Source organism: Cygnus olor, chromosome 17 (assembly GCF_009769625.2).
Source record: "Cygnus olor isolate bCygOlo1 chromosome 17, bCygOlo1.pri.v2, whole genome shotgun sequence".
Classification (NCBI taxonomy): domain Eukaryota; kingdom Metazoa; phylum Chordata; class Aves; order Anseriformes; family Anatidae; genus Cygnus; species Cygnus olor.
The window spans coordinates 9,665,118-9,682,927 of record NC_049185.1 but is presented as its reverse complement, the minus strand read 5'-3'; the positions used below and the strand labels follow the sequence as shown (position 1 = coordinate 9,682,927).

Sequence of the window (17,810 nt, the reverse complement as noted above, 5' to 3'; positions counted from 1 at the left end):
TACCTAGATTAGAGAAGTAAAACTCTGAGAGAGGCTACAACTGATATAGGGAAAAGCAACTTGTATCAGTGATCTTTTTCTTCAAGTCACCTGTCCAACTTTGAGTGTGAAAAACTACTTGCATGAGGAATCCAGGGATTTTCTGAGAATTTTATTTGAATCTCAAGTTTCGTAAAAGAAATCTTTTAAAACAAGAGATGAGGACAGGCTACTAATGTAAATTAGGGTCTTATTGAATCCTAAAAATCTTAGATCTCATAGATGTCTAATGGATTTAAGCTCTTAGCCTAAAATCCTTGGTCATCTCTTGTATGAGTAATCTCAAATCAAATAGGTTTCTTCATTGAAACATGCATTCACTCTGAGGTTTTATGCATCAAGTTTTAGTGTTGAGGATTGTTTTCCATGGGACATATAAACACTTTAAACACAGTTTTATATTAGGGAATGTTTTTATAAAGATGAAATAAAGTTGTGGTTATAAATGTATGTAAGATTATGTTTCGATGAGTGTCTGATACAAGTCTTTATATATTGCCATAATAATCTGTTCAGTTCTTGACATCCTTTTGCTCAGTCCTGAATATAATTGACTGCCAAATGCTGAAGGGACCAGAGAGTCCTTTGGAGACACTCTATAAAACATAGTATTTTATAAGATCAGGCTCTGAAGGCATCAATTTATGTAACATTTAATCCACTATATGTGGAAAAGTTTATGGAGAAGTCACATTTGACTTTAGGCAGTCAAACAATGAGTCACACAGGAATTTAGCATTGGCACCTTGGCATTTTGTGCTATGAAACACAGTCTCTTCTGTTGTAGAGCCTTCTCTTTCTTCTTCCCTCAGACTGCTCACATATTTGGAAGTTTAATTCAAACTATTGACAGTGTGATGGTGCATATGACACGCAATCTGGAAGAGAACACATTACCTCTAACTGTTGAGGGCACATCATCTGTGGCAGGTAGGATTTAGCAGAAATGTTCTCCCTCTCTCTCTGGACTATCTGTGAGTGTTGTAAACACTTCTGTGCATGCAGCTGCTTCTTTGCTAATGTGAAAGTAGAAATCAAAGCAATTTTTTTCTTTTGAATAAAAAACATTTCAGTTGCAGAAAGTCCAGAGGTAATCAGCTCTGACTGTACTTGAACTTTCTTGAGGTTATTTGAGGAAGGGGTTGTCATATGAATTCTGTTAAATTAATCCAAGAAAATTATATTAAAGGCATAGTAGAGCACAGACTATACTAGTAGGCAATTAAAGTTGTACCTAGAGCTCATACGCAGTGCTTCGAACTTGCAGATATATGGATACTACAAAACTTTAATTTGGGAACAAGATACTGCAAATGATAGGTCTAGTTTAAACCTTTCAGGATGTTTTTTCTTTTACTACTGTTTAGCATCCTAGCACTCTAATTTCATCTATTTCAGGATGCTACAGGTAGCAAAGGTAATTGAACTGTTCTGGCATTCTGCTCTGCTTCATTGAGACCTGAGCAAGGGGGCAAATAACATGAGCAGTCACCAGTACCATTAATCACTGAATACATGCTTCCTAAACTGTCTTGGACACTGGCATTCTCAAACATTGCACTGGAGGTCTGAAATAATGCCTTCAAATGTCAGTGGCAAGAGAAGAGTATGTTTTTCTTGTCCTGTCAAGCTCAGTATTCGAGCGTGGTTGAAGTGATCCATGGTATACTAACACTGTGTACAGTCTTTCCCTTCATAAAGAACTTGGGTAGAAAAGGCAGTTTTGTACTCAGGGAATTTATTCTATTTTTTTTCAAACAACTGGAGTTTTAAAGTCAAGACTTGTAATAGCTACTGGAAAAGCACAGTTACATAGTCAAATAAGTTGTAAACGCTATTGATTTTATCATATTTTTGTTTGGGTTATCACACAGATTACACCTTGGCTAGAATGCATCCTCAGACTCTGAATTTGTCCCGTTATCGCTTTCCATCTCGAGGACAGAGTTATATTTCCATTCCCAGTGAAGCTTTTCAAGAAAAAGGTAAGGAAAAATTTAAAGGAAGGAGCAGAAGCATGTAAGCAGGACATTGAAAAATAGTTTTTCTTGAAAACAGTTTTTGGTTTGCCTTACTTTTCTAAATTGTGGATTTGATTGCTGTTGATCATACTGGCTCTAAAATGGCAGCAATTCTTCTGTCATATTAATGAATGATTAATGTGGTAGAGTTCTTCATATTACTTAAATATTACTTTGTATTACTTTAATTCAACTTGAATAATACACCTAGGCTACAGATACTGCAGACATTTAATGCTGGCATCTTTTAACATTGGAGAAGCCATCATTAAATAAATTATATCTAGTGATCCAAACTGGTAATTTTAAAGAAATTCTGTGGTATCAGATCAGGCATTACTTCTACCTCCCTGAAAAATCAGTCTTAAAATGTTTTATAAAATTAAACCATAAAATGATAGGTTTAAGCAACACTATCCAAACCTAAGCTAAAATTCTTGTATCTCAAAAGTTGGAAAAAATCAGAAGCTTTAGTCAAGATTTTAAAATCTCAAAGTCAATTATTTTAGATTCTTGAAAGATTGAAGGAACCTGTTTTTAAAGATATCTACCTGGATTCTCAGATCTTTGAAAATGAGGCCTAAACCACATAAAACTATATAAACTACAATCCACAGAATTCACACACCTACAGACCTTTCCTCAGTCACTTCTGTTGAAGAAAGTTTCATATAGTGGAAAGTTAGCTGCAGATAGCCTGCAGTTGGAAATACTCCAATAATTACTGAACTATCTACCTGCTTTGTGATGACAGCTTTGTTTCTTTGCACTGGCAGGGGGCTCTAGTTGGAAACTTCACTGGAAATGCTCTGAAGCTTGAATAACTATAATTGCAAACCACTATGTAATGCTAAAAATAGCATGTGATAACTTTTTTCTTTTCCTTAAAAAGCTTCTTACCATACTTATTTTATTTTCTTTGGCACATTATCATGGCTGACATCCCAAAATGATCCAGCCTCTTAGCTGGAAAAAGGGTTAAATCTCTAAAACTCACTTCTGAACAAGTTTGACCTTCAGGCCACACTGCAACACTGTCCAAATGAAGTAACCTAAACATTCATTATTCCACCTTAGAGTTGACATTATAAATACTTGGAACCCAGCAAAAGGGATAACAAAGGACATCTGTGTGGCTGACACTTATAAAATACACATCTGTCTCTTCACTTAGATGCCAGAGACCCCATAAATACTTGGAATGAAGACAACAAGCAGGCAGCCGAAGCGGAAACTAGTTGCCTGTGTTTCAGTTTTGTAAATTGCCAGCCAATATAGGTAGTGGTTAAGTAGCCATGAGATTACTGTAGCTTCGAAATGTTGACTCTGGTATGTCATGCAGCCATTTCTAATGACATGTAGGAGCTTTATAAATGATGACTGATTAACAACTTACTCATTCTGGAAGTACAGTTCCATAGGGCAGGCATCCTTCTATTTTAATGTCTCCTGTGCTGTACTGCAAGTTGTTCATACTTTTTCATTTATTTAAAAGAATAATCGGAATTCAGTTAAAGCAAAGATGTTGAAGTTTACAGAAGTCAAGGCTCTTATTTGACACAGAATTTCAGGTCTAGGAGAGAAGTTTCTCTTGCTTACAATAATTGCTCTAAGGAATAACCCGTTTTCTTTTCACAGCTTGGATTACCATTGTCGGTCTATTTTACCATAACATGCACTATTTCTTTCATAATATCAACCCTATGGATACCAAGTAAGTATCTCAGATCTCCCATGCTGTAACAACTTGTTTATTACGTTAGTAATATATCTTTATAGCAGTCATGTCATTATCAACTGTAAATAAATTATGAACCATAATCCTTATTCTGCAATATTGAGGACATGTAGTCATTAACTAGAGAGAGATTAAACCTTATGTTAGATGTTTTGTTTTATGCTGTAGTAAAATAGATTCTCATGGCGACATGTTTGTCTTTCCTTGTCTCCTTTTTCCTTTCATCAGATCTGGTATTAGAATTTCATAACTTTAATCTGTTTTATAAAAGGCAAATTACATCTTTTCTCCTGACACACATAAAGATAAAGTTTGCACTTAGAGGAAACAAGAAAACATAACATCCCTCTGCAGATAAAATCTGAACCTATAAGATAATTTTACGACAGGAGACCAGGCAATGCTTAAAAGACCTTTTGTTTTATATGTGGCACCAATGAAATCGTTAGCAGATAAGATAAAGTAAATGGAGACCTATATACCTCTTAGCTGGACAGTTCCCCGGGGAATTTAGAACTGCCATTTGTGTAAATCATTACACTTTCCTTTTAAGCTAGTATGACTTCATGTTTTTATTTGATCGACACTAAAGTATGTAGATTACGTTACACTTTGTCTCAGTCTTTTCTGTTCTGTGGCTTTTCATCATATTACATCTGACAGCAGAAGGCAAGATGCAGCATCTCAGCTGTCATGTACTTCAGGGATTACCTTCCTTTCTTGACACACAGCTCCACAGATGGTCATGAAAAATCATTTGTGAACTTCAGGGAATTCCTGGTTTATGACCAGATTGATCACACTGAGATAATGGCACAACTATTACTAAATAGCATTTTAAAATCGAATAGCAAGTTGAACTGTTGTTTTCTGCTCTCTCTCAAAAAAAGGGCACTTAGCAGGTGGCTGTAAAGAAACCGTGTCATTACTGCACAATATTTCTTACTGACATGAAGAAACAGGCAATAATTCATGACAGCTTAGGTTTTTCATCAGGAGGCTCAGAGTGCAATTTATTAAGATAATTAGCTATACTCTCAACCCCTTAGAGATGGAAAATTAATACGGTCTTGACTTAGGTCAAAGTTTACCAAAGATGAACACAACATGAGTAAAGACCCTACATGTCAAAACTTCTCATTCTAATGCATTGTCATAGAGTCTAAAGCCGCTGGGGTTCTGTTGTAGGGAAATAGTTACGTCATCTTTGTGCATGGTCTGTGAATTTTATGGAATAGGATGACCTGGAGACCTATACAAGTTTCACTAAATCACGTGTATTTTTAACACACATTTCCAAGAATAAAGGCTCCGTCCCTGCTGCAATGTTAAAGAAAAACAGAAAGTTGTTGGAGAAGAAAAAGATGTATTTCTATAATTACTTGAACTGTTTGCAGTTTATGTTGCACTACGGAATCATGTCTATAAAATTCTAAATGCAGATCTACCCAAAAAGTGTTCTAAAAACCAACAATGCAGGGAATGCTAGCTTAGCACTTTTCCTTTGTGGAATCAAACCCCAGGTATCCAAATAATGTTTTAAAAATAAGTATCAAGTTCCCTCCTTCTTGATTTTATTTTTGTACTGTCCTATTATATCTTCCTTGCTTACATTTTACTAGAATAAAAATGCTTTTTCAGAGTAATTTGTTTTGAAGATTTTTTTTTAGCTTCTGTCTAGCACTGAGGTACTTGAACACCTGTAATTTGAAGCCTGTTCATTTTCTTCTGTTTTATGTGGTGTTTTTTTTTTTTCCCTCTCTTGCACGTGTGGGGTAAAAATAAAACAAAGCTCTTGTCATCTGGCTCTACAGCACAAAAGTTCCTTCTATTTTCAGACTATAAAAACAGCAGTTTCTAAGAGGGAAGTCGGTTTTGATTCATTATAAAAGAAAGAAATTAAAAAAAAAAAAAAAAAGAAACAATGGGTTTTGAACCCTGTTCTGCTTCCATGTATATACAGTTTGTGTAACTCTGTAGTAATCCCAGTGGAGGTAATCAGATGACAGACCAGCTGCCATCTAACACCCAGGCCCAGTATTGAGACTGTGCTACAACAAAGAAAAGCTGGCATGTGCAAACATGAAACACAGAAACTTGCTTGTGCTGAAGTTTTTTGTACGTTTCAAAATTCAATTAGTCTGTAACATTAAAATGGCAGGTAAGGAGGGAGGAAAAACTGTCCATCCTGTTCATCTGTGAAAGAAAAATCTCCAAATGTTGGATAGTGGTCTTACCATTTCATGTCCTTCTATAAACAAACTTTTCATATCAGAGTAACAAATGCAATTCACATTCTGGTTCCTGGGAGCAGAAGCATGGCTTGATACTGATGTTTTTTCCTGGTCCGAAGACTGGTGCTTGGGGTTGTAATAAATGAGTTCTGCTTTATTTGATCTTCCTGAGGAACTGAATGAAGTTATTTTAATATCTTACAACATGAATCCTCCCCCTACTCCCCTTCCCCCAAGGAAAACAAGAAAGCACTGCAAACAGGGGGCAGATGTAAGACGGTTTTTATTTTATTTATTTTTTTTTTTATTCAGTGGTGTGCTGTGTTTAGGTACCCACGCTGATGGTTAATTCACCGTGTCTGTCATTTCTCACAGTAAAAAACAGTCATTCACTACCAAAGAGACGGATGACAGAAAATGTTTTACACCTGCAGTTCTTTTATAGATAGTGTAAAAAATTTTACTCTACAGCCAAATAGATCTCATTTATTCCTAAATGTGCAGAAATGTCAAAGTCATAAGTTTTAGCTGAAAGCAGAAATAAGTGTTCTTATTATGTACTGCAAAATTAATTTAGCCTAGAAAAAATAACACAGAGACTAATCAGATGTTTAGTCGTTTCCCTCTGTTTGTATTGTGACCTGAGTTATGCTCTAACAAACTTTATAACCAGACAGAAGCAATTCTTCAAAGTAAAAATTTAAAGGATTTCTAAATATATACGTGACATATATGTATATAAGCATTGCATACAATGCAAGTATATGCATCTTACTAATACGCATGTTTAATTAGATTGTCTGAATACCCAGGCACTTTTTCTCTTTGTTTGAAGGCTTCTTTCCTTAGTTAGGTTTATTTTTAGACCCCTTACTTCATAGGATTCTCTCTAATCATCCAAGGCACTTTTCAGCAAGGCTTGTTAACCTTTGCAAGAAAGGAGCAGAATGGAGGAATTTTTATGATATTAAGTCTCTTAATAGCTAAAGCTGTTGCCTATAATTTGTAGCTGTTTCTTCTAGTCATGTAACAGGATCTTTTGGGGCTGGATCTTGCTCAGAAATTCATTGACCTGAATGGAAAAAGGACGTGCTGTGTTCCCTTTGTTGTGGCTATAAGGGTGAGTTCTTGGAGGCAGCTCTGAGAATAAACTTTGTCTTACACTGCTCACAAAGGCCTTTGCTTTAGACAATTTGTTAGGAAACGGGGAGCTGTTATAACTTACCACCGTGAAATTATTCTAACAGGTACATCAGGCAGGAACAACATTTCTCAGGCCAGCTTGAAAGAGGCCAATACTGGCATGAACTAAAAAATGTTTTTTCTACTTCCTTAATATATTTTTCTTTCCAAGGATTGCTGAAGCTGCTGCCTACAAAGGCTATATGATCTCAGCAACCAGCTATCTCATCTCCATCAAAGTAGATCCTCCGCCCAAGTTGTCCCACAATCTGTCAGGAGCTCCTCTTATTACCATCCAGCTCACACACAAATTGGTAAGTAAAACAGAAACTCTCCGTTTAGTCTTACCCTTAGGGCTGTTCAGAACTTCAATGTCTGTAATGACTTCTATATATTTTTCTTGCAACTTTTGTGGGAGTTTTTAGTAGCAATTCGGATGGCATTTGTAACTGCAATATTATCTTTTTTCCAGCCATTAAACCTCATTGACTTCTGTTTCCATCGCAGCAGAAGGCTGATTAGTGCGTGTACTAAAAAAAGGGGTGAAGTGACAAGTGCAGTTTTGGACCTTTCTGTGTACATTGTTCTATGAATGTGTTTGTGCAATTTACAAAAGGGTGGTATGAATTACGGCCTTCTCATTACAGCTGTCAAGAAAACAAGATTTTATTTACGGTTTCTGCTGTTGGTCTCCACACTGACATAAAAGTGAGGTGTTTTGAATGTTTTCATGAATAAACCAAGAGATGAAAGGTCCTCCAAGGACAGCCACAAATCTGATGGGCAGAGCATCTCCTGGGATAGGAAGGAAGCAGATTCAGCTCTGTTCTAGCATGACCTGTCTGTTCTAGACAACAGAGCAGAACTCTGTTCTGAATCTGACAATCCTGGAGACAAATTTTATTCAAATTGATTGAATTCAGTAGAGCATTCAAATTTCACTAAATTAATATATTCCAGCAAGAAAATAGAAAAATAGCCAGTCTTCTTTGCTCTCAGAGAAAAAGGAACCTCTTTTTGTCTTGTTGGTGTCAGTGAAGAACTAGTTTAAACTCTGCAGTGGTGGCATAAGGAATGCAGCATCTATCACCTACTCAATAGAGTGTTGAATGGAAAGGGAAAATGGAGATTTCAATTCTTAGATGTTTCTTAGAAAGCATATGTTAGATATTCTACAACGTTATCACATTTTCTTTCAATCACTGTATTCAAGCCAGTATTTCTTTCTATTTGTTGGGCTTACGGTAAGGGTGCAGGAGACAGTGGAAAACAAATACATGAGGAAAAACTCTAAGGCATAGAAATGAAAAGTGTTGTTGGACTGTTTTCAAGCTAAGGACTCTTCTGAATGTACCTAGTGGTCTCTTAAAGGCGGGAGCTTGTAAGTGAAGACTCTGGTTGTATTATGTGTAGACAATTTATAAAATGCACTTTGTTTTATTTATTCTGGTACCTCCTCATGCTTTTGGTATGATGATTTACTAGCAGGCTGTTAAACAAAACTGTGTTTTTTCTTTATCCCTGTTGCATTTTACTATGAAGACCACTGGGATACTGGTATACCCGTAGAAATGTCACATTTGTTATCATAGCACACTTCATAGTAGTATTTTTAAACCCATCTATTCCTTTCCTTTTTGAAAAAGGAAAAAAAGAAAGAGCAGTCCATTTGCCTCCATAGATTTTTGCCTTGGCGTCCAAAGATAATCCCTTATTACAGGTTGAGAGCAAACAGATGAAGAACACACAATCATTTGGTTTGGGTGGGGTTTAATTTAGAGTAAATTTGAACACTAAGTATGCTAAGTATAGCACAGGCTGGGGAAAAATGAAGAGATTGTAGGGTCATTACTCCATAGTCACACCTGGCATTTTTATGCTCCAAAATCCTGCAAAATAACAGGAACAGATTTAATTCTTTGGCCTCTAGCCGAATTTGTTACGCATTCTGTAGTATAGGCTGCTTTACCTGCTATTGCTCGTGGTTTTTTTCTATAATCATAGAGCATTTATTTGGATAACAAATGATAGTATATTGTTATTAACATCTATTTTGTGTTAAATTATATAATAATATAATAATATTTTTTGCATCTAACGAACCAGTACCATCCTATTACTTTGTTAAGAGGTGTAGTGAAGATTTGCTCCACAAGTTAAGACAAAAATTAATAATCTAATTTTATTTTTTTTTGCCCCCAATCATTTGTGGACTAGAAGTAGAAACTGGCCCCATGCAGGACTAAATGTCCTTTTCTCCATTGTTTTTAGATCAAAACTATGTACAAATACATTAGATCTTTTCTATGCTTGTTCCAGTGCTATCTGATGGTGAAGCATTTTGTATATCTTCTAGCTTGGTTTCTAAAGTTTATTTTAATATTCCAAATCAGTATAAAAAATATAAATGCTAAAAATTTTCCAAATCCAAAGCATTCTGAAGTTGCCAAACGTGCTGAAACAAATTTTGTTTTGACAACATAAAATATTGCATTTAAGTTGCTCTTTGCCATATTTCATTTATATGGTTTTGGTATAATCTAGTCAGAATAGGTGTGTAAAAACAGAAGGAGCTGTGAAAGTTTGTAAACAAAATTAATGAAGTTATAGTTTGAGATCTGGGCAATAGGCAATAGAGCTGTCTATTTTGACTTTTTTTTTTTTTTTTCCTGGTGTACTTTTTTAGCCGTTGGTGTGAATTTTTGCCAAAAAAGCTATTAATCAGTGAGCAACAGAATCAACCCTCTGGGTATCTTGTATTCTAAATCACAGTCTGTAATTCTCGGTATCACAGATTCCAAATTCTGTGAATAATCTTTGGAAACAATGAAATAACAGATAAAATTGCGATGAATATTTGTCTGTGGGGAAGATGCATAGTAAAGAATTACATGTAAAATGTGAGCAGCTCTGCTAAAGTGATATATACATTGGAATTGAGAGGAAGGCTGCCTGCCTGTGACACCTATGACTATGGGAATACAATTTATCTCTATCTCTGACTTTTAATTAGCAGAACTGTTTAAAATTAAGGAATGGATGAATAGATTATACATTCTAGTTGTGCATAAGTAAGGTGGCAGTGGGCCAAATCTGTTCTTTTTCACTACTATAGATTTTAAATAGCTCCAGCAAAGTCCATGGAGTACTTCTAAACAATTTAAGTTCAGGCAACTTGTGAATTTATTGAGGTAAGCTATTTAAGCAAATTTAAGTAAGTAAATTTAAGTGAATTTACTTAAATGTATTGCAAAATAACTACATGCCTCTGCAACCTTTCATACTATAGCAGCACAAGTCCTTTCTTTCATGCTGCTTCAGAGAGGACAGAAGAGGAGGACATGAGTAATTATTGCCATTAGGCCTGGGTGTTCAGGATTGCAGCTGGATTCCCACAGGACTGATAAATCCAGTAGAAATTCTTCCTACCGATAGAACTGCTAGACAGCTTTCTGGTCAAGCTTATTTTAGTGGAAAATGGTTTTCTGACCTAAAATAGAAATTCTCATGAATCAGGATGAATAATTCATAAAAACATTACTTGTATTTCTCTTATGAGATAAAGACTCCCTGTGGACAAGATGGACATGCATATTGTACTTAGTGTTATTTTTTAAAATGGTCTCTATTCAAACAGCAGTTTCTTTTCTGTTGCACAATCCCTGAAGCTAGTTTTTCTGCTACTTTTTCTTGTATCTTAAATTTAAAATTGTATCTTAATTGTATCTTAAAATTAAAATTTAAAATTTAAAACTTATTTGCATAAGAACATAAAGTGATTAAGATTTTCATTCTTTCTGCCATTCTGAGGAATTTCTTATTCATTCTTTCTATCCACAATGTCCACTTTTACAAGAAAATAGCTAGGAGTGAAAAGCAATTCTCATTTTCCTTTTCTGTAGATATATGCAGCCTTTCCAGTGATATTTGCAGATCATTATGAGTCTTTTTGCTTGGGACTTTATACATATTATAGGATTACACTTGTAATATCTTATTCAGGAACATTTCAGAGAGAAACAGACATTCTTTCACCGGATTTTAAAAGTGCTGATGTTCTGCTCTTCAGTGCTCTTCAATTGGATGAACTATTTTCTCCAGCTAAATGGATGAAAGAAATCAACTGACTTTTTCAGTGTATGTGGGATGATGTCAAGATTGATGGTAGTTCAAAGTTGAAGAATCTTGACTTGTCCGAAAGTCTTGTCATGAAGCATCAGTACATTTTGTAAAATAATTATCCTCAAAAAAAAGTAAAATATTGTTTCTGGCAAGAAGTCTTTCATAGCAGGAAGAACTAGAGAAGAACTAATATTTCACTTGTATGATCCAAGAAATTACAGCACATTGTAGAAATTCAGAGGAGATGAATGTCAAGACTGAAAAGCATATACAACATGTTCTGGCAAGCATCAGAAGAGAAAATGGGAAAGAAAATGGTGTAAAACACCATCAATATTTTGTGAAATCCATATGATGGTGTAGCATAGATCTTGATCTTTGACCACACCGAAGTCACTTTTTGACAGTGTCTGGGAGACAAAATATCTATAATTTTTTGTCTTTCCTGACAAGGCAGCTGATCATATTTCAGCATGTGGAAATACCAGCTTGGTGTACGTCCTGTCATACTAGGTGCAGAGAGGGTAAAGGCCCGACTAAGGTGGTGAGACAAAAGGAGAACATCCATACAGTGGATGAGGCACCACAGCACACTATTCACCACTCTGTTGATCCCCTATTGGTTGTCTGGCACCACAGAGAAAATTTCTTTATGGCTAGAGGAAAACTTTTTGTACACTAAGTTTCAACCACTTTGTGGCTTCTGTAGTTTTCTGCAGAAGGGGAACTTGTGTTGCTGCAGTTTTGGATAATTATAAACACGACTTTCTCACCCTGTGTAAGATGAAACTTGGATGAAAATGGGATGCAAATCAGGAATTCTTAATGTAGCTCTTTTTCTCCAAAATGTAAATGTATTTAATGCAGATGCCATTTTAAAGATTTAGCTGATTCTGGGAAAAAAATAATAATAAAAAAAAAAACGCTTTACTAAGATACTACAAATTTAGCTTTGTTCCATCTCATTCTTTTGTCATGTGGTTCATTTTAACAAAAGTAGTGTTAGGGGAGCTGTCTGCCTCATCATGAAGTGTTAATCTTTCTTACCATTTTATTATACTGAATCATTCAAACAGCTGCTTCTCTCCCTCCTTTTTTTTTTTTTTTTTTTTTTTTTTTTTTACCAAATCCTCTCATTCACATTTTTGCTTCTGCTCTTTATTTTCTGCAAAGAATTCCTCCCATCAGAAGCCCACAGTGACCTACTTCCTTGGCGCCCCTTGCTAGAGTTCATCAATGGAAGCTCATCAGCTTTTCCTGTAAATCCTGTCTCATATTCTGACTTTCTTAAATCTCCAGAACCAGGAGTCATACAAGAACATCAACATTATTATTGTAGGTGCAGCATATTTATCTGGGAAGTGCTCTCTTGGGGGCACTTTGGAGATGGTAAAGTGTAGGGAAAGAAGACCTCTTCTTCTCTTGACTGCTCGCATTATAAAATCATGCTGGAAGTCCTCATGGAGCTCAGGGATATAGTGAAAATTTTCCTTAACCTTCTCTCTGAGCTTTTAATGAGGCAACGCATCTGATTTGCCTCTAAATGTACCCTAACACGATCCTTCTCTCTGTTGTCTTTTTCCTGGCCAGTGGCATGCCATATCCCAAGGTTTGTTTAACATTATTACTGATAGGAAAATAAAATGAGAGAAGAACCAGTTCCAATCTGTACACAAATATTAGAGCTACCATGAGAGAGATGAATCGATATGGAGCCAATTTATTTTTATGGCAAGTTAAGTGTTGACTAATTTATATATCGATTGAGGAAAAACAAGGGCTTTTGTCCACATCTTCAGAATGAAGGTATACTTTTTACCTGGATAGACTCTGCTAGAAAAAAATTGAATAAAATATAATTAAAACTCTGATTCCTACAGAGTATGCCACAATTAAGCAAAAAGAAAAAATAATAAAAGCTTGTAATTTAAAAATCAATATAAAGTTCAGCACTTTCCTACATAAGTTAAATCTTTGCTATAAAGAGTACAGAAAATCCATTGAATTCAAATGAGAAATGAACATAGTTACAGCTAATTTTCTTGCTCCTGGGCAACCTTAAAATAACAGTAGTCATTATGATATACAACATCTCTAAACAATAAAGCCGTAGTTCTGTATTGTTAATGTTATTAACAGAGACATCCTAGGACATATTTTCTCATAGGAATCCATTCTGAAAGCCTAGACTTGCACAGTAACAAAAATATAGATTTTCATTAAGCACATTGAAGACTGCTTGTTGTAAGGATGAGGATTACATTGCAATACGTTGTAATTCACAGAAAGTGTCATTTCCACATTAGAACTGATTTAAGCCTTTACAGGTACAACACTTTGCAGGTGTTACCACCCATTTGTCATGAAATGCCCTCAATATTTGTAAATGAGTTCTTTCTCTTTGTGGTGGCAGGAATTAGGGCACCATGAAGTAGCTGAATGTTTTCATAAATGTACAAGTAAAGTTTGCTTTCAATTTTAAGTTTAGTTGCTGACTTTCATTCTTTCCGTATGTGGATAAATCTATATACCAGCTTCTACTTAGAATTAGTATCTATAAAATTACCTCTCACCTAAGGAAAATAATCCCTGGTGACTGGAACCAAGTGTTATCAATCTACAGCAAAAAGCATTTGCTTTTGGTCTTTCAAATTTCTGCTTGCAAGTGTCAGTGCATCAGCAGTCAGGGGTCACTCAATTCCAAGCAATAAACTTCGAAAAATCTTGCTGATTTAAAAACTCAGGACTGAATTCCACAGTCATTCTATTTTAGGGAGCTGTGGAATCTTGTGCTACTTTGCACCCTGCCTTTGATTGAACATTTGTCACAGGAGGAGAAGAGAAAATTACAGGGTTTATATTTGACATGATCAAATCTGGTCCAGCGATGCAGAATTCTCTCCCTTACACTCTCACAACTTTTAAATTCAATTTAGTTCCCCTTGTTTAAGTTCCTCATCAGTGACTACATCCCCAGAGCAGCCTTGCATGTTGTGATGGCTTATTGCAGGAGTTCCAGCTAGCTGTGCTACATTTAAGGAACTGCCAGGATTTCTGCTATAAAACTTTGTATTTCTCTGCACAATGTTAATGCATATATATACATATTTAAAATGTTATGGAAAAAGAAGTTACTGCAGTGGTGAAGTAGCCAACATTCAGATGTTAATAACTTTGCCATTTAAAATTATAAACAAAAAAGTAATAACATACCACTATCCCCTAATCCCCACTATGAGCAAGCATCCTGTGAAATCTGTCTTGATGAGGTCAAGCTGTTTTGGAGTGACAGAGTGAACCATAGCATTTGAAATCACAAGAAGCTGGATTTGCATTCAAAATGCCCATATTACAATTATTATTTTTTAATTTTAAATTTTAGAAAAGGCCAGAAATGTTTTGATTGGCTGATTGAGAACTTCAAATTCACTGGATTCAGGCATTTTGAAAGAGTATGCTTTCAAAACTTTTTTTTACAGATACCTATTAAATATGAATGGTAACATTTTGTTTTAATTACAATGCCTACCGGAACTTCTGCTGACTTGCATGGAGCAAAGCTTTCAGTCCTCACTCTAATGGTGACATGTGGCTTTCAGAATGACACCACCCCATTTTTCATTATTCATAACAATTTGAAGAGGAAACAGAATCAAGTTCGAAGAGTAAAATGAAGATTAGTTTTAGATAGTTTGTTGGTGATAGTACTGGCAGTTAAATATACATTAAATATATGAGAAGCAAAAAGTTTGTGATGAAAACAGTCTGGTTGGAAATTATGTATGGATTTCACCTCTGCTTTCATTTACTTGGGATGAGGATGAAAAGGAACAACATAGTTCAGGGGAAGAGAAAGGTAATGAGTTTTACGTTCTCCAGTAGATACTGTTGACAGGCCAATGTTACTTCAAACTCGATATTAGAAAGAGTTTTGTCCACCCCCCACTTTGTTTGTTTTGTTTTAGGCCCTCTTAATTACGCTGCATGCCATCAGTCATGTATTTTGGTAACAGCACAGAAATAACTGAGTGAGAAAAGCGATACTGTGCTGTTTCTGTTAGCATATTTTGTGGTATTTTATTCTTTCCACCTGTAATGCCAGTCAAACACTGGAATAGGTTATGCAGAGGGATTGTGTCCTTGAAGATATTCAAACCTGACTGGATGTGGTCCTGGGCACCCTAACCTAGCTGCCCCTGCTTCAGCAGGGTGGTCAGACTAGATGATCTCAAGAGGTCCCCGCCAACCTAAATGATTCAGTGATCCTGTGATTTCATGTTCCTCTGTCTTCACTGTTGCAAACTACAGCAAATCTCAGAAGACACAAAAAGCATTTCTGCCCGGTATCCAAGATTCACAGGCTGTTCTATCGGTTGTTGTTTTGGTTACTGGCTGGAGTTGTTGAAATGGTATCTGATCTGTCATTTTTTAGGTCAGAGTTTAGACAGGTAGGTGCAATTTCCAAATTCTTTACATTGTGCCAAATTATTTCTACTCCAGTGAAGATGTCTTTGAAAAATACCTATTTCCAGCTTCTTAATGGCTTAATGGCTTATTTCTTTAGGCTTCTTAATGGAGTGGATTAGGTACTGTTTAGTACTGACACCCAATGTTTGGCTACTCTACATTCATTCTAATATTTAAAAATGCAGCAAGATACTGATCTCAGTCAAAGCTGGAAGAGGACTATGAGCGAATGAGCTGTGTGGCTGCATTGCTTCATGACGTTGTGTGGCACAGTACAAATACAGCTGTCGGTGGTACTAGTGGAGAGGCTAGAAATTCCTTGGATCATTAGTTAAACTGTCTGACCACATTTATTCATTTAAATTCTTGTCTCAGTGACTTCAGCACAACTACAAAGGGAATCAGATCTTTTCTGCACTAGGGATTTTTCCAATATGAAATTTCTCACTAGTTATTTATACTAGTTTTATACAGCAGAGATGCCATCTGCAACTCTGTATTCATTTAGTCTAATTTATTTTTTATTTCTTTTAGTAGCATGGGATCTCAGTAACCTGTTGCATACTTTCCTTGAGATACCTTGGTGTAACTCTTGGTACTTTCTTTGCAACAGTGGTGACTTCAGAACATCAGCGCCAAGTACTGAGGAAGCTAGCCTACTTCTGTTAGTTGTGTGCATTTGGAACTATGCTCATGTTCTTTTACTTATTTAGATTGTTTTACATTTCTCACTTGCCAATCCCAGACATTATCACATGCTTGTATTCCTAGACTTCTGGCATGTCTGCCCAATTCTCTGTGAAACCTCTTAAGCTTTTAGGAATGATTTATATGGCATGAATGGCCAATACTTAAAAGAATATAAATAAATGATGCTTCCCTCAGAAAACAGTAAATATAATAAAGCTATTTTTGTCTTCCTGATTTATTTCTGTTGCCTTGGAAATATATGTAATAGCGTACTGAAAATGTTAAAGTAATGAAAGGCAAACTGTTGTGAAGATCATGTTTTGTAGGAAAAAGTCTTCTATACAGAAGCTGTCTTAGAATGGTGTTGTGGAAAGGCCATACGCTCTCTCTTTAATGCTTAGAGTCACTTTTTTGTGCATCTCTGAAACAGGAGATCTAGATGGGTATGGACAGTAGTAGAAAATTTATTCATTTAGATATACTTTTAAATCATAGAGTATTTAAGTTTTTTTTTTTAAAGACGAAATCATTTGCATTAGCATTATATTGCTATTTTGAATTTATAATTATTATTGATCTCTTTAAAAATAAATTTCTACTTATTTTCCTAGTGTTAGGAGAGTTATTTTTTACAAGACCAGACTCTAAGTTCACTGAATAGTATTGCCACTGCACTGATGTTCAGAGGGGAGTCCTCACAACCATGAGAGAAAAGTGAGGAAAGCTGAGGGATGGATACCAGTTGTACAGTCTGATAGAGGGGAGAGGATACTCTGCCTTTGTTTGCCTTTTTGCTCTGCTCTCCCCCAGTGGCAGTTCTTCTAAAGCAAAATGAAGGCACCTGATAGTGCATTGTGGTTGTGACTGCATTTATTACAAGGTAGCAGTATCACTAAGTATAGGTTCTGTTACAGGAACATCACCAATCTAAAATAATGTTTTATTTAGTTTATGCAATATAAATAAAAAGTTTAGCGTAGAAAATAGTGTTAATTTTAGTTTAGGAATGGCAGAGAGGTCATACTTGAGAGAAATTGTGGGTGGTAAATTTCTGGGTTTGCTTTTTTTTTTTCTCCACTTGTTGCATTAGGAATTTTAACTCCCTTTGCTTTGCAATAGAGTGGTAGATAATGGTATTAACAGCTAGTAATAGAAACTTGGGATTGTTTTTCTATCAGGAAACGTGTGGTCACTAAGAAGGGATTTTCCCTTTAAAAAAAATAAATAAAATAAAAATAGAGACCTTCCCAATCTAAAAGGCTACACAAGCTGGGTCAGCAACAAGATTCCTATCAGGACAGGACCAGCCAAGAAGAA

The 17,810-nt window shown here is 35.6% G+C and overlaps 1 protein-coding gene across 2 annotated transcripts in view; it reads left to right on the top strand.

Moving 5' to 3' along the window:
* ADGRD1 (adhesion G protein-coupled receptor D1) overlaps window positions 1-17,810 on the top strand; it is a 154,315-nt gene that overhangs the window by 27,473 nt on the left and 109,032 nt on the right. For both annotated transcript variants that reach the window (XM_040576901.1, XM_040576900.1), the window contains 4 exons: window positions 852-969; window positions 1,914-2,024; window positions 3,699-3,774; window positions 7,387-7,528. In XM_040576901.1, coding sequence (XP_040432835.1) covers window positions 852-969; window positions 1,914-2,024; window positions 3,699-3,774; window positions 7,387-7,528 — 447 coding nt within the window. The remainder of the gene's footprint in view (window positions 1-851; window positions 970-1,913; window positions 2,025-3,698; window positions 3,775-7,386; window positions 7,529-17,810) is intronic.